This window comes from Ochotona princeps, chromosome 1, assembly GCF_030435755.1.
Source record: "Ochotona princeps isolate mOchPri1 chromosome 1, mOchPri1.hap1, whole genome shotgun sequence".
Classification (NCBI taxonomy): domain Eukaryota; kingdom Metazoa; phylum Chordata; class Mammalia; order Lagomorpha; family Ochotonidae; genus Ochotona; species Ochotona princeps.
This window is the reverse complement of record NC_080832.1, coordinates 2,268,935-2,285,441: the sequence shown is the minus strand read 5'-3', so window position 1 is coordinate 2,285,441 and position 16,507 is coordinate 2,268,935. Positions and strand designations below refer to the sequence as shown.

At 53.5% G+C, this 16,507-nt stretch overlaps 1 protein-coding gene across 1 annotated transcript in view; it reads right to left on the bottom strand.

Moving 5' to 3' along the window:
• PDE10A (phosphodiesterase 10A) overlaps nucleotides 1–7,131 on the bottom strand; it is a 244,064-nt gene extending 236,933 nt beyond the window's left edge. Inside the window, exon 1 of the mRNA XM_058678443.1 lies at nucleotides 6,252–7,131. Coding sequence (XP_058534426.1) covers nucleotides 6,252–7,131 — 880 coding nt within the window. The remainder of the gene's footprint in view (nucleotides 1–6,251) is intronic.
• Between the last annotated feature and the right edge of the window lie 9,376 nt (nucleotides 7,132–16,507).

Here is a 16,507-nt window from a genome sequence, read left to right as displayed (position 1 = left end):
TTCTATGCTATGACTTTCAATAAGCAACTTTCTTAAGTTCCCAGCTTCAGCACTCCTGCCCTTCTCGCCACGGCCCTGGACAGGTCCTGTCCCGCTTTCCACAACCCCATTGCCAGCTGCCTTCTGCCAAGACCCTCTGCAGCGCATTCTCAGATGCCCTAACACAGCCTGATCAGGGGAGGTAACGGGGTGCACAGGGAACATAAGGATGCCTCCGCGCCCACACCCATCCTCCCTTCGTCCCAGGGAAAGTGGCTTTCTCCCAGCAGGCAGAACACGTCCCGGACACACAGCCCAGTCCTGCTGCCTTCTGAAAGCGCTGTTGGTCCGGGCTCTTTTTCCTAGTGGGCGCATGGGCCCTCTCAGTCAGCCCTTGGGGGGAAACAGCCAGCTCTGGAACCCAGTGCTGAGGACATGACTGCTGCAGACATGACCATACACCGACCCCAGGCTTCCCTCCGGGTGGCTCAGCACCTCTCCGCCCAGTCCTGCTGGTGGCCGGGACTTACTGCATCTCTGGGGCACTGAGCTTCTCCCACGACCCGTGGGGCTCCGCAGCGCCTCCTGCTCCATGGCTTCCGGCACTCAGTTCCCTCCTGCTCAGGGGCTCGCTCTGTGTGGTTTCTCTTCTGTCACTTGCGTCTCCTTCTTCTGCCCTCTTCTCACTCCCACTATTTGTCTCCAGTCTCCATTCACAACTCTGCTTCAGCTCGTCCCTTGCTGCTCCCACTCCGGGTCAGGCTGCGGAACGCCACAGGGTCATCCTCCATCCCCCATCCCCCGAGCCTTGGCTGAGCTCTCCCACTGGACCACAGACTGCTCACTGACCAGCTCTGTCTGCATTCCCTCCAGGTTCCTATGAAACAGGATGCCCCCAACTGCACAGCTCTGATCACTCCTCCACACCTGATCCGTCCCCAGACCCGGGCTTTGCTCATCCATCCGCCTTCCCAACCTCTGCACCAAGTTCCACTGTGGTCACTGCAGCCTTCACCTGGCCAGTCACACCCTCCGACTGCCCGTCTCCCCACCAAGTAGTGCCTTCCACATAGCAGTCACCCTGGCCACAGACCCAGGCTGGGATTCTCAATTCCTCCCCCACTCCACACACCCAACGCCTTCTGCCCTCAACTCCCACACCCCTGCACCTCCACTGCACAACACTTCCTCTCTGGACTTTGTCTGACACCTCCCCTGTTACGGAGGCCTCCACATACCCTGCAGGACCCACAGCCCTCGGATTCAGTCACCAAGCAGCCAGGATTAGCTTCCTAAATTATAAACCACACAGCCTGTGTCGGCTCCAAACTTACTGAACGCTTCTCCTGCTGTGTGGAGTAAGCACACAACACCCTCGTCTGCTGACTTCTAACTCATCTATCTGCTGGTCCTGCCTCGTGACACATCTCAGTTGGTCACTTCCTGGTACCAGCGATGTTCCAGCCCGCATCCTTCTCCCTGCCCAGGTATTCCTATCCTGATAGCTGCAGGCGTGCTGTGCTGGGTCAGGGTGACGTCAGCCCAGAGCCCCTGCCACTGGGTCAACATGCGGCGTTAACATGCAGCTTTTATTTTTAATGTTTAATTTTACTTGACTGGCAGAGAGACAGGTACAAAGGGATCATCCGCCTTTGCCATACTCCCCAAAAGCCTGCAATTGCCAGGCTCAAGCCAAGAGCCTAGAACATAGTCTGGTCCCCCTAGAGGGCAGCAGCTACCCAGGGGGCATGCCAGCAGGAATCCGGAGAAACAGAGGCCAAGGAGGACTGCAACCCAAACGGCCAGATATGAGTCAGGCATCCCCATTAAGGTCCACTGATGTGCCCAGTGCCCCACACAGCCCCTGAATAACAAATGGACTGGTGAGTTTCTGTGGGACCCGGTGAGTGCAGACCACACGTGGGCAAAGACTCCCACTGCCAAGAATACAGCTGTACACAGGGACAGCGAGCCACCGGGAGACATCCCGCTTCAGGCATCACTACACCCCAACCACACACATCCAGCGTCCAGCCAAGTTAATACGACCTGTCACCTGCCACTCACATCTCCCTGCTCACATCCATGCCCGGTGCAGAGTCCCTCCACTGCTCTGCCACAGCAACCAGGCCTCTGCCTCCACCACAGGGAAGCCCAGCTCCACTGATGTGGGCTTCTTGCTTCTGCCCACCCTGCCCTGTGTCCAGCCCTCAGGGGTCCTGCCACGCCTCCTTAGCCCAACACAAACACTATGTTCAGGAACTCGAGGCATGCTCCCTGGGAAAATCAAGTCTGTTCTGCCCAGCTCTGGCTCCAGATGCCCAGAAAATACTGACATAAAATAAGAGCTCAACAGTGCTCACCAATTTCTAGATTCCTTGAAGACAGCCACCAGCTTTTGTTTTGATTTTTGCATTTCCAATTCAAATATCCCAGAACCCAGGCTATGTGTGTCAGCCACCGTCAGTGTCAGGGCCGCCCTCACAGGCCACAAACCCTGCCCTCAGACTCGCTCTGGGCCCCACAAAGAGGCAAAGATCAGCAAAGAGCAGGCAAGCCAGTCAGTGGGCTCCATAACCCAGGCAGGTAGAAAGCGCCACAGGTGACCACCAGGGCCGGTCTGTCCTGAAATTTCCTTTGGAAAGCCTTAACAGATTTCCTTGTAGGAGCTTAAAATGTTGGGCATTACGGCTCAGAGGTTCCCATTTGGGAGAAAATATTACTTTTTCTTCCTCTGTTTTTCTTAGGCTGCATCAGCTGCTTTTAAGCCAACATCCACTGTGCAGTAACTGGTGAAAGGTTCCCCACCTGTGCCCACTGGGCCTTACAGTAATCTGGTTATCTAATGCACTATTTTTTTTTCCTAATGGGATAGAAAAAGGTTTTGTGCCAAAAAAAAAAAAAAAGCTGGGGATAGATTTGAGGGTATTCAAAGCTTCAGAACCTTAGGATGGATTCCACGCTCAATTACAGAACTCCTTTCCGGCAGGTGTGTGCCATCCAGCCCAGCACCTCCTCTCGACATGTCACAGGAAGCAAGTACACCACAGTTCATACAGGGCCTTGTCCCACCTGATCCCTCAGCTCTTCTCGGCAAACACACAGCACACTGCAAAAACATACTTCACTGTGGGACACTGTGGCTCTGCACCCACATGAATTGGTCCTGCTCTCATCAGCAAATCCCCCAGCAAGGAAGTGGGAAGGTGTGTGCCTGAGGAAGTGTCCAGGGGTCATGAAATGGGGTGATGTCAGGAAGGACACTAACTCAATAGCACAACAAGCCGGCAGGTGAGGCAGCCAGTGATGGTGTACTGCCCTGGGCCTGAATGCCCAGCCCACTCAGGAGGCTCTCTAAGTCCCACTAGCCAGAACTGGCAGGAACAAACACAAAGCCAACTGGAATGCTCTGTCTCTGACGCACGATCTGCTTTCTCATGGCAAACAGCAAGTGGACACAGCAGCTGCCACAAGGCAACTCGCTTGTCACACCAAGGGATAATCGGAAAGGAAGGCAAGGAGCACCGAATTCACAGGCAGGTGTGTTGGTGTGCATTTGCACACTGTCTTGATTCTCACAGAAGCTAGAATTCCTTTTTCAGGATGGCTCTTTTTTTTTTTTTTTTTTTTTTTGCCACGAAGGTCAAAGAGGTGTGCCAGTGAATATCCAGGCAAGAAGAGACTCTAAGGTGGACTGTGTCAGCCAGTGGATTCTGAAGAGAGTTCATCGCGCTTGGAATGGCGAGATTGGCATTAAGTCAGAACTACTGAACTATAGAAACCTCTTGAGCAGGACCCACATCGGGGACCCTGGGGTGGTGTCAGGTGCTTGACCTCCATCCCACGGTGCAGAGGTGCTTGGGAGGCTGGGTGTGATTTCTCTCCTTATCTGCCCTCTTACCCAGATACAGCAAGGAAAAAAGAGAATGTGGAAATGGCGACCTCGCCCACCTTCTTGTAGCCCTTGAGCCTTTCCACCCTAATCAACTATGTAAAAATCATCAAACAATAAAAATAATTAATGGAAGAAAAGAGAGAGAAAGTGTGTCAAGTACTCTGCTATTACAGACAACTGGAGCCTGTCCCGCAGACAGAAACAAGAGACCCAAGAGTGGGGACACTGGTCCCACGCCATGAGCCTGTTCTTGCTCCATCTTTCCCCCAGGTCAGGGGGCAATGGCACATTCTGCCTAAAGACTCCCAGGCCCAGTGACATCCCAGAGAGCTGTGCCCTTGGCTCTCACAGGGACTCCCAGCTGTCCCTTCTGACAGCGGTCCCAGGGCTCCTTCTGCACCTCAAGCAGCAAGTGCAGTGGGTGCCTCTAACAACCCACTTTTGCTGTGGGCACAGGAAGCCTCCCAGGCATCCCCTCCCTGCACAGCCCCACCACCCATCATGGAAACACTGCTCAGCTGGTCCACTCCGCTGCAAACAAAGGAGACACACACAGAAACCACCTCAGCACCCACAGGGTGCCCACCAATGGAATCCTTCCCAAAGCCTTCAGCACCACCAGCTCCCAAAGAGAGTTTGCTGCTGCAAGGGACAGCACCCATGCTGCCTCCCCGCCCCACCCACTCCCATTCCATTCCTTGCCAACTGAGAAAAGCAGAAGTTTATTTTTTAAAAAGAAGGAATTCACATGAGCACCAAGAGGACCTGCAACTCCAGTCCCAGACCAGGCATTAGGCTCACCCCCGACCCCACACCCAGGCACCACAAGCTGGGAACCACTTACAATCCATGGCCAATTCAGTCACTGCTGACCACATCTGAGGGCACCAGGCGTGGTCACAGCTCTATTCATTCATCCTCAGAGCCACAGGGCTTTACAATGGGTAGCATCCATTAATTCAGCCACCACCTGGGATGGGAGGAGGAGGGGCTAAGGAGGCACTGGGATCAATGCCCTGCTTGGGCACAGTACTCAAGCCCCAGGCACCAGGAGAGCTTCAGCTGGGGCACGTGCCCGCGTGTCCACCCAGATGCAAGGCCACCAGGCCACTGAGTCAAGAGACCACTGTGGCCCCGCCCGGATCAAGAAGCTGGCTGGCAGCGCAGAGGGCAGTGGCCCTTTTCTGCTCTGCACAGGCTCTCACACAGGAGCTGCATCCCAAAAAGGCTGGGTGTGCAGCCGCCGGACCAGCGGACCAGCGTGGGGCGCGACCAGTGGCTGGACCGCGGGTGTCCAGCAGCCAGCAGCCAGCTGCGACCAGAGTACAAGCACCTGGGAGCAGAAAGCCGAAACGGCCACCCTAGAAGAGAATCTGCCAGGAGAGAAGGCACCAGGGAAACGCTCTCCAAGCGCGGAGCAGACAAAGGCGCGGGTGCGCACGCGGTGGCCGGTGGCACTGGAGCCGCGCTCTGGGCCTTGGGAGCCGCACCCGGCCAGGGTGGCACCAAAGTCGCCCGCTGCCCCACGGGCGCTACCTCCGGGACCGCGAGGTGCTCCCACCAGGCCCCGCCCGAGTGTTCCATCCTCACCCCGCTCGCCCTCCCTCCATGGCCACGGCGACTCCCTCTGCCTGCCAGGCGCCTCTCTCCTTCAGCTTCCGCCTGCCTCTTCCCTAGAGCAGCCCTACCTTCACTTTTCTGCTGAATCTCGCCCCAGGCCCCGACCCCACGGCACCCTCAGACCTCCCCTCAGCTGTGGCTAGCAGCGCGGGTCCCGCCCCCGCCCCGCAGGCCGATCTGGAGCGCTTCTGGCTGGTGGGAACCGCCAGTGTCCACGCTAGCAGCCCATTGTGCTTCCCGCTTTAAGGAACCGCTACAGACCCCAGGCTCCATACCCAGTGGACTCTGGGTGGGTGCGATGGGAGGTGCACTCATCGCCACCGGGAAGAGTCCGAACCACGGTGGGCAGGGCCCCTGGGTGCCGGCACGGAACCCCAGGCCTGGAGAAAGTGGATGTCTTTACTCAGGGCGGGGGCGGGGGGGGATGGGGGGTAGCTGCGAGGCCCTGGCCTCAGGGACGCTTTGGGCTGGAGCTCCAGGTGCCAGGGGGAGCGCGTTCGCTCACGCATAAAGTTGAGAGGAAAAAGCCTTGCGGGCCAAGTGTGGCCACCAGCAGCAACCTGGGCCAGAGACCACCAGCATCTGCAACCTCACCTCCTGCTCAGCCTAAGAAGCCCCAGCGTCCCGGCGCTGAGGGCCACTCCCGCGCGCCACGGAGGTGCCACCAAGTCCCTGCCCCTCGGGAGAAGGCCGCCCCCTCGCACGGGCTCCCTTCCCGCCAGCCGTGAGCGCGAGGACGCGGAGCCAGGCCACTTACTGGGGCTCAGGAAACACTCGGTCAGCCTTCGGAAGCAGCTCGCGTTACTAGAAGGTCCATCTTCCATGTCGGAGCCGAGAAGAAGCGAGGCGAGCGCACAGCCGGCGCCTCCGGGCCGCTGTGGAGTTCGGTCCCGGTAGTGGCCGCCGCCTCCGCCGGCGGGGCCGGGGCCGGGGCCAGGGCCGGGGCAGCCCCCGCCGGCGCCCGGGAAGCCGAGGAAGCCCACGCGCCGGGCGGCCGCGCCGAAGGGCAGCCGGGGCGGCGGCGCTCGGGGCGCGGCGCGGGCTGGGAGCAGCAAGCCTTGGAGCGCGAGCGAGAGGAAGAGCCGCCGCCGCCGCCCGCCGCCGCCGCGGGGACTGCTGTTGGCGGGGACGCTCAGCGGAGCTGCCTCTTGTCCTCCGCCGCCAGCATCGCCGCCGCCTCCACCTCCTCCCGCCGCCGCCGCCGCCGCGCCCTCCCTTCCTGGGAGACGCACGGGGAGGTGAAAGGCAGCTGAGGAGGGGAGAAACGAGGGAGGGGGCAGGGGCGGCGGCGGCCAGAAGAAAAAGGAAGATGGGGAGGCCGAGGGGGCGGGGGAGGAGAGGGCGAGCGCGAAGGGGGCCCGGGCCGCGACCCAGCAGCCGCCGAGCGCGGAGAGCGCGCCGGGCCCCCCGGCGGAGCCCACGCGGCCTGCCGGGGAGGGGGGCGCGCGCGGGGGCGCGGCGCGCTCGACCCGGCCGCGGCCAGGCCGCTCCAGGGCCGGGCCCGCCACGCTCCCCCCGCCGGCCGCGCCGCGCCGGGGTTCCGGGCGGAGTTTGCCGGGGCCCGAGCCCGGCTCGCCCCCCGCCGCGGGCAGGGGAGCCTGGGGGCGGGGAGCGCGAGGCTCCAGCGGGCTGGCCATGGCCCGTCCTCCGCGGGCCGTGGCGGGGCGAGGCCGCGGGCGGGAGGGGCGCGCCGGGCTCCGCCCCCGCAGGACCTGCCCTCCCCGGGCGACCGCGACCCGAGCGTCCGGCCGCTCCTGCTCTGCCGTCTGATCTGCCCCTCCCGGCTCAGGCTTCCTCACATCGCGCTCCAAACCCGCGGCGAGTGCGGGAAGACCCGGGCTGGGGGCGAGTCCTCTGGCGGCTGCGCCGGGCTCCCGGCTGGCGCGCACAATCGGCGTCCTCGCTGGCGGGGCGAGGGGCTGCGGAGACGCTGCCTGCAGGCGTGGCGCGGTTTGTGTGCGCTCTGGCAGCTGAGCCTGGGCAAATGCTCGAAAGCGCGCAGGAAAGCACCGCAATGCCGCTGCCCGTGGAGGCGGCAGTGGCAGAAGACGCCCACTGGCGGAGCAGGCACACCCCACGCTGCTGCCGCTCGCGCCCACGTCGCGCGCCCTGCCAGGCCCCAGCGGCCCTCCGAGTGCCGCGCGCTCACTGGCCGACTGGTAGGCTGGGGACCCAAGAGGCTCTGCGGGGTGTCGCCTCAGCTGAGTCCTGAGACCTGGACTCTAAACCCGCAGCCTGCAGCTGCTACCATGAGTGAGCTGCCGGGCCAGCCGCGTTGGCCCATCAGTGGCCCCAACCAGGCAGTCCTCCCGGTGAGAGGCCAGCAACTATAAGAGAGCTGCACTCAGTCGCTGCTCCCAGGAGGACAGTTTCATCAACTCAGGGTGCTTCTGAGAAACCTAGGGTCTGGAGAAGGGTTCCTCCCTGGCGCTTCCTGCCCCATACACACTTTAAAGGGCGTTCGGAGTTGTGCCCTGCTGAGATTACAGAATGGGAAAACAGCAAGTGTGGCCCAAAGGTAACCGCAAGCCCAGTGTCCCCAATCCTGAAGCCACCTCTTCAGCTGTGGTTGTTTTGGGACCTCCTGGTGCCTTGCCGCTGCCAAGAACCCATACAGTTACTGTGGAAGAGGAAAATGCTACCCAATAAACACGCAGAACCAAAAGCCCATCAAGTTCGGTTAGTTGGAGCGCACTCTGCGCACAGACGTGCAGGTGTCGGTACCCAGTGTGTTCCCGCGGCTGGGCCACCCAGTCAACCAGGGTCTGAATGGGGACGGTGGCCGTGAGGTCCCACTGTGGGTCCTGCAGTCCAGACTCCCTGAGGTGTCGCACACAAGCCATCACCAGGGGCTAGACATCAGGGCTTTGAGGCTCCTCAAACACAAGGTCCCCGCCTCCCAGCGCCCCAGCCCTGGACCACTTCCTGCCCTCAGAATTTTTTTTTGTTGTCTGGATTCACTCTATTTGGAACCCCTCCTCAGAGGCGTCCTTAATCAAAGCTTCCCAAGCTTCCCGCAGCTCCGGTCCTAATTGCTTCAGTGGGAAAGGGCGGGCCGGTGCAAACGTTCAGGGAGTGGAGCAGCTGCAACTTCAGCATAGGAGGGGGTGGAGAGGAAGAGCTGCTCCCTCCCCGCCAGGAAAGCCCGAGGTGTCTGTGCAGCTCCTGGACTGACTCTGGGGGTGGGGTGTCCGCCTGCCATTTCTGACATAAACTGGGTCCAAAGTCCTAAACTGGGGGAACAAAAGAATGACTGTGGACTCTTAGCTCACCGGCTTAAGGGGGCGGGCTAGAGAGGGCAACGCCACCCTCTCTTTTTGCACTTTTTTTTTCTGAGGAAGGAAGCTGGAAAGGTGGATCAGCCTTGCAGGGTCTCAGGTTCTTCGTTGCAGGGTCTCCGGTTCTTCGGCAGCCCCTATCGCTGGTAACTGTGCTTCGGGCAGGCTGCACCGCGCAGGGACCAGCCACTGGGACCTGCGCATCTGTGGCAGAGTGGCTTCTCCGCGGTAATTTAGCGATCCTCCCGACAGAAGCAAAATGCTTCTCCTTGCCGTATACGTTTCTTTTGCTGTATTTTTGGATGAGTGAAGGCAATTTTCCAAGTCCCAGAAAATATCCGTTTTACTTAGGTTTCAGCCACGTGCCAAGGGTGCAGCGGCGCGGGTGAAGTCCTCGGTTTGCTCAGAGCGCCTGGGTTCTATCAAGGCACACACTGTAGGGTTCTGTAGGGAACTTTCTGCAGAGTTCACCTTCTTGCTCCCCTTCCATCCCCTAGCCTCCAGCGGTTTGCTGACAGAAGGACCCGCTCCCTTAAAAAAGGAGCCGGTGGAGGAGATGCTTTACTGGGTGACAACGGAATTCGAATCCGTGCCAACCCGACCCAAACCAGGTATTCATGTTCGTGAAGGGAAATCGAACCTGCATTCAATCACTATGCTTTTATTTCGGGGAAACTCTGCTTCAAGATTAAGAGCACACGCACAAGAACAACCCCTGCTAGGGTGTCCCACACCTGTGGAATGTCCTTCTAGCTCCTTTGCGCTTCAATCCGGGTTTCTCTGGCGCTTGTCCGAAAAGAGGGGAAGCTGTTCCCAGTTCCAAACCTGCTAAACTCAAGCCCGCGGGCCCAAAACTGGCATCCTTCGCACTGGCTGGTGGCACCCCTGAAGTTTGTGGGAGTGCTTCGGGTGGAGGTGAGCGGGACCACCATACCGGCCCAGGGCAACCCTAGCAACTAGGAGGAGAGAGGGCGGAAACTCCACTGGCAGCCAGTCCTCTGGGGGAGGGGGGGGGGGAAGGTTTTGCTCACTCGCACTCACGAGGTGGAAATGCCAGCCCAAGTCGCCAGGGCTGCAAACTGAAAGAATATGAAAAGGGCAATTGACCAGAGGAAGGTGCCAGAATGGAATGCACAGGACTGCGTTTTCAAAGAGTGAGAAACAATAGTATCCACCACCTGCCCAGGAAAATGAGCCAGGGAGTTTAGGGAGGATAGCGAAGCCCTGCCTTAGTGGACTTGTAACCCCAACGTTTACCTAAGTTATCCAAACCTTCTTGCACACATTACTACTTCTGTAAACCCGATATTGCCGTGGGCATTTCATGCCTAAAGATATTCTCATAAAGGGGATGATACCTGCCTGGTGATTAAGTAGTTTGGAAATTTGATCTTGAAAACAATTACAAACGTGGACAAAGGAGCAGCCAAGGGAATTTTTTAACGACTCCTTTTCTCGAAAAATTATCATCTTTCTTCATGATAATTTAACCACACGCCCCTTTTAATAGCCACCAAGTTCCCTTCATAACTAACACGGTGAATGTTTTGACAACTTTTGGGGGAAACAGTACTGTGTCCTAAGCGATGCTATTTTACCACAAAGGTCAGTAAAGCTCACAGCTGTCAATTTCACATCATTGATTCTAGAAAAATCTGGGTTCTCTTTTGCAATGCTAACAATCTTTCTATAAATATATGCAAACATAACAGCTAATTTAATACCCAACTCCTCATAGAAATTAAACCTATTTTAAATCTTTACATTGATTAAAATATTGTCGCTTATTTAAATCTGCAGCAAAATAATCCAGAAGCAAGTGGCTGATGTTCCTAAGCTCAGTGAGAATGCGTATTTCATGTGAGCCTTTTAACGTCCTAGCCAGGATGCTATCAACATGTATGTCATTCAGGTGGGGTACATCATAGCATGCAAGCTCTCTGCACACCAGTAAGATAATGTATTCACCATCTGCTGTGTTGCAAGCTCAGCTCAGCTCCAGGCACATGTTTAGCCACTCCCAAGCTCACCACCTCCCTCACTACTGGTTGTAAGCTTCTCTTTCCAGGAAGTCTTCAGTTCTACCCCCACCTCCAGTTGACTGCCCGCATTCCTAGAACATGAGTGTTTTATCTGCAAACGTTATCATGTTGCATTACATTTTTCAAGAAGAGAGCAAAGGCGCTTGTAATTTGCATTTAACCAGCTTGGCGTCAGGAATCCTGCCTCCTAGCCTTCATAAATTTAAATTTTTTAAAAAAAAGGCAGCATACATCAGGCACTCAATAATTGCTATCTTTTTTGTCACCTGCATGGCAGTGCCTTACAAATCTCAGTGACTGTTGATTGTAACACATCTTGACTGCAGGGTTACATTCTTATGGTATTATCACAGTCAAGCCTAGAAAATAAAAACAAACCAAGGTCATTATAATTCTAATAAGAAAAATATCATTAAAGTCAATACACTGAATGAGACAATCTTGAAAACAGACCAAACATTATTTTAAAAAAACCCTCCAATTACCACTACTACTCCTAGAATTTAAATCCAAATTAAGTTATTTTTATAAATTCAAACAAATTAACTCTAAGACAAATTCCTATTTCAATATCACTTGAATTTGCTAGAAAATAAGTAAAACCTGGCATAGGTTATGCAATTATTAATAAACAGTAAAATAGTATCTAATTTTGAGATATGAATATAATACACTAATATCAAGTATTAGTATATACTTAATAATAAGCAGTGGCTAACAATAACCATTGTGAATCATCTTCAGTAACTATAAGAAAGCTAGAGTTTACACTTTTTGACTAAAGTAGTATCTCAATAGGCATTTTCACAAATCAAAGCAGAAGGCTGAGGTGTGAGCACGACAGCTGTGTGTGTATGCAGCGTGGGGGGCGGTGTCCTAAAGCACTCCAGGGTTACAGAATTCGTTCTAGCTTGTTATGCTGACTGCCTGAGTATCAGCTCTCCCAAGTCACACTGCATTCTAGTGACATTGCAATTAGAACGTGAGACATGCCTGCAGAGAGGTGGAACTCCCAGTACCATCAGAAGACAACCATGAGTTTGGTTTCATTAATCTGTACTTTCAGCAAAGCTCACAAGTCAGATAAGTAATGTAAAGAATCAAATGAAGGGAGTATGAGAGCATTATAGTTCAAAAAGTAGTAATAGTGAGGTTGAAAGTGTATTCTTCTGGATGACTACTATGTAGCTAAAAAGATTGAAGTGAAAGTGAACTGGGAGGTTTGGACTTGAAGGGTTCCAATAGCTGAAGTCACTGCCAGCAACAGGTCCCATTCCCCACACGTGCCTTCCATGCTGAGGGACAGACAGCCAGGGCCAGGCAGGGATGCCACAATGGGCGGTGCCCTCTGACATTGGTGTGACGTTTGGGTTACATCTGGTCAGCAGGGTTTGGAACAAGCATGCAGGTCTTCCTCTATGGCTTGGGAGTCTCCACCTTGAAAACAGTGTTAATTTGAACAGCCACATGTTTACAAGGAGCCACAGCACACACATAAAGTGCCTGATGTAGTCATGCATAGAGTTTCGGCTCTTCCAGATCTGTCTCAACAATAAAGATCAATGTGGCTCACTTTATCCAGAAAACAGATTCCTTTCTGTTAATCTCAGAAGAAAAACAGAAAAGACATAGGTTAAAAAAAAAAGAGGAAAGGCACAGCCCAGGGACCAAGTGGGCACAGGGGATTGCTCCTGTCTGGACCAGAACCGAAGGGGCATCTGAGGACACCAGGCCGCGGCAGGGTTTGTTCCCAAGGGTGAATCGTTCTGACGTCAGGCCTTGATTTGTAAAGATGACAAATTTCAAAGAGGAGAAAGCAACTGTGTTCTGTCCCCAAGCTCTGTCTTATCCAAGCACCAGCAGGAAGGAGAGAAGAGAGAGCTTCCCACAGCCGACAGGCCCTCCTACCATGGATGTCCAATGGACACTGATAGATCCTTTGTCCAGGCCACGGTTTCAGGAGCTTGGATTTTCTGGTACAGAAGACCCTCTGAGGGACATAGTGAACCTTTACAAAAGGACCCTCACTGGGAAGATAGCCCTTAGGAGCCCAAAGAGAAATACTGTTGCTGCTTTAGCATTAGCTGTCTGCATGGCAGAAGAAGCTGAAACTGGGCAAAGGATCTTCTGGGGTCCACTGGCAAACTTCTTTGTCTTTGGTCCTGAAATTGGAGTTGAATGAAGCAATATCAGTAGTGAGGCATCCCTACCTCCACCCCACCCAACCATATGCACATAGGAGCTGCTGCACCCATGTTTTTGTACAACCATGCAGGATGCCTCTGAGCAGGAATCCAACACATGCTTCTGGGTGTGGGTGTGCAGCCACATGCCTGGCATGTCAGCCAAGCAATCATAAATCTGACGCAAGTGAGCTCCTGACTAAATGTCTCCAGTTCACCGACAGTGGCTCAGGCAGAATGCAAGTTCACCTTTCTCTCTTGGCCCGGCATGACCAGTTCTGGCAGAGAGGGTCGGAAGTTGCCATAACCCCCATCCAGGAGTCCTGTGTTCCTGCTACATGACACCTTCTCATTTTCAAAATAATTCCTCATAAATATTCTCCCTGACTTCAAATGACCTGCCATCTGCTATCAGTGACAAAAATCCATAACATAGTCCCTGGTTGAAAATATACACTAAAAGGTCAAATTATCCTCCTGATATTTGAACCCCATCAAGAGACCTTAGTTTTGCTTTCTACTTAGATGGAGACGTTTCTCTGTGGCATACCCGAGCAACCTTGGGATGAAGGACATGGTCACCAGAAGCAAGACGAACTCAAACCAGACAGAGAGTCACATGCAGGCTGAGCGCCATGAAACCACCTGCCAGCTTTGCTTTCCATGTCCTAATGGTTGTCTCTGAAAGGACCGTCTGGCCCGTGTCCAAGAATGTCCCCATGTCGTTGGTGTGGGCAGAAAGGGAGCCCCAGGCTGGGAGCCAGAAGAGATGATCTTGGTAAGCTTCGCCTGGAGAAGGAAAACATGCCTGCGGCAGGCACACAGTTCAGCTTCCCCTTCGCCATGGTCGGATGGGCACTGCTCTGGTCCTACAGGGAGCAGTCTATGCTAGGACATGTGTTTGATTGCCTAGAGCCTGAGTCACAAAGTGTTTTTGAATGAAACACAAGAAAACCAAGGATGGCCTTGAGGCTGTTGCATCAGTCACCATGCAGCAGCTGCTGCTGTTTTGTCCATGCACAGTGCGAAGCTCTTACCAACACTAACAACTACACTGGAACACCATTAACTTATATGCAACTCATTTGGTGATTTGATAACAAACTTAGGAAATGTTAATATGTGCATACCAAATGATTCTCTTACTTGATTTTTTTAAGTGGAACTGAATGATGAAAATCCAGCTAAAAATATCAATATGACTGTTATCTGATAATTTCATATAATTGCCAAATAAATCATGTCGTAACAAGCTTAATTGAGGAATTAGTATTTCCTAGGATTTTTTTTTTTTTTTACTAGTTTCCAGGGTTACCGGGAGTCCTGGCATTGTCAGGTTAGGCTGGTGGTGAGAGCTGAAGATCAGATTGAAGCCTTGGGCTACTCTCAGCTGTCCACTACACACATTTGGTGAAGGGTTAGAATACAGTACAGTGTACAAGGTCAGGTAGAGTGGGGTTCCTCCAAATGAGGTAGGGCACTCTCAGAGAGCGCAGGAGACATCCATCAAGTTATCTTACGGCAACAAGCTGTCTCTGTGGATCACACTTTACATACCTGTGGCCTGACTCACCAACTTCACCCTTCAGATAAGACCACATTGGTAAATGGACTAACTCCATCCATTCCCAACATCTCAATATTAAGTCATCTTTTCTGGAAAAAGCAGTTCAGGAGCAAATGATGTTTGCTGTGTATCCCCAAAGTCCACTCACTTTTCTAAGTAGCAGCCAGCAAATTCTTTTGTGTTTTTTTTTTTTTTTTGGTAGCTGTTTTCTAAGTATTAATTTTTCTAACCCTCCTCCTCGGAGACTGGTAGATGTGGTGGTTTTACTTTTAGATATGCAGTGAGCACTCTGTGAATCATCATGGAGTACTGGGACACTTTAAGAAGTTCATGGAAATGGATTTGAGACATACACTGATTTTGTTGCAAACACCTGTTGAAATCACTAGACATGAAGGTCCTTCAAAAGTTCATAAAATGTGTATTATGAAGACGCTATACAGAGATTTCAGGGTTTCTTTTGCACCCAACCAAACTGATCTTTCTTTGACAGTATTTTTTCACCAACTGTTTGATGTGCCCCCATCTAACCTCTGAACAGCCTGAATCCTACACAGGAATGAGTAAGCATGAGCACCACTTGGCACAGCCGCTTCTGAGCTGAGCCAGCCCAGCAGGAGGTAACCCCTTGCTCACCCTGCCACCTCCAGGCTGGCACTGTTCTACAACTCTCTGGGAAGTTTTCGTTGTGAATCTGCTCCAACACCATTAATTCACTCTCACTACACACTACAGTCTCAGAGGCGGCTTTTTGTTAGTTTTTCTTTTATTGATTTCCTTATTTTTATCATGTTTCAATGTTTAATTCATGACTAACAGATTCAGCATGGTTTGGAAATATGATCCTGAGAACAGAATGAGATTGCCTTTCTCCTTCGTTCCACGCCCTTTCCCCTTGCCACCCTCCTTTCTCCTCCCTTTCTTTCTATTAGTTTTTTTTTCTGATTTTTATTTTAACTTTTGAATTTTATGGTACAATTCTATAGAGTCTTCATAGGCAGAGGTACAGAAAGAGAAAGAGAGAGAGATTCCTTCAGTTGGTTCACTCCTTAAATTGCCAGTGTCACCCAAGCAGAATTGGACCAAAGCCAGGGGTCTGGTGCTCCATCCTGCTCTCCCATGTGGATAGCAGGGGTCCAAACACATTGGCCATCTTCCACTGCTTTCCAAGGTGTATTAGCAGGGAACTGGATCAGAAACAGAACATTCAGGACTTGAACCTATACTCATACAAGTGGTTGCTTAACCTACTGCAACACAGCAGTTCCATGGGCCCATTTTATAAATGTTGCACACAAGGATTATAAAATTGTTTTAGAAAAAGGCAGCTATAGCCACACCTGCTGGCACACCCAAGATCCAAAACAGGTGCAGGCTAGCCAAATTAAATCACAGCACCCACTGGCAAGTGCCAGGACTGGGTACAAGTCATGCCAGGCTGCAACATAGTGCTTCCTGACAGGCGCAAGATCCAGGGCTGAGAACAGGCCTGGTAGCGGGATCTGTGGGCATGCCCCTGCTGGGTTATAGCTCCTGCTGGTGGGCATGAGAGCTGAGGCTGGAGGTGTCCAGGCTGGTCAAGGCAGCAGCATCCATAGGTATATATGTGGGCCAGGTTTGGGAATGAATTGGGCTGAGCTAAGCTTCAGCACCCACAGGTATGCATGAGAGCCATATAAGTTGTGGGGTGGACCAGGCAGGGCCACTGCACTGGCACTCACAGAAACTGGAGCTCAGGTGGGCCTGGTGGGGATTACTTGGGGTTGCTTTGACTAGACTGTAGCTCCACTGGTGTACTTAAAGCCCAGGCCTTTGGCAGGTTTGCTAGGCTAGGCTGAGCTGCAGTACTCATCAGTTCACATGAGATGGGGCTGGGGACAGAACTGAGCAGGCAGCCCCATCTACCAGCATGTTCATTGGCAAGTGATGGACACAACCTGACC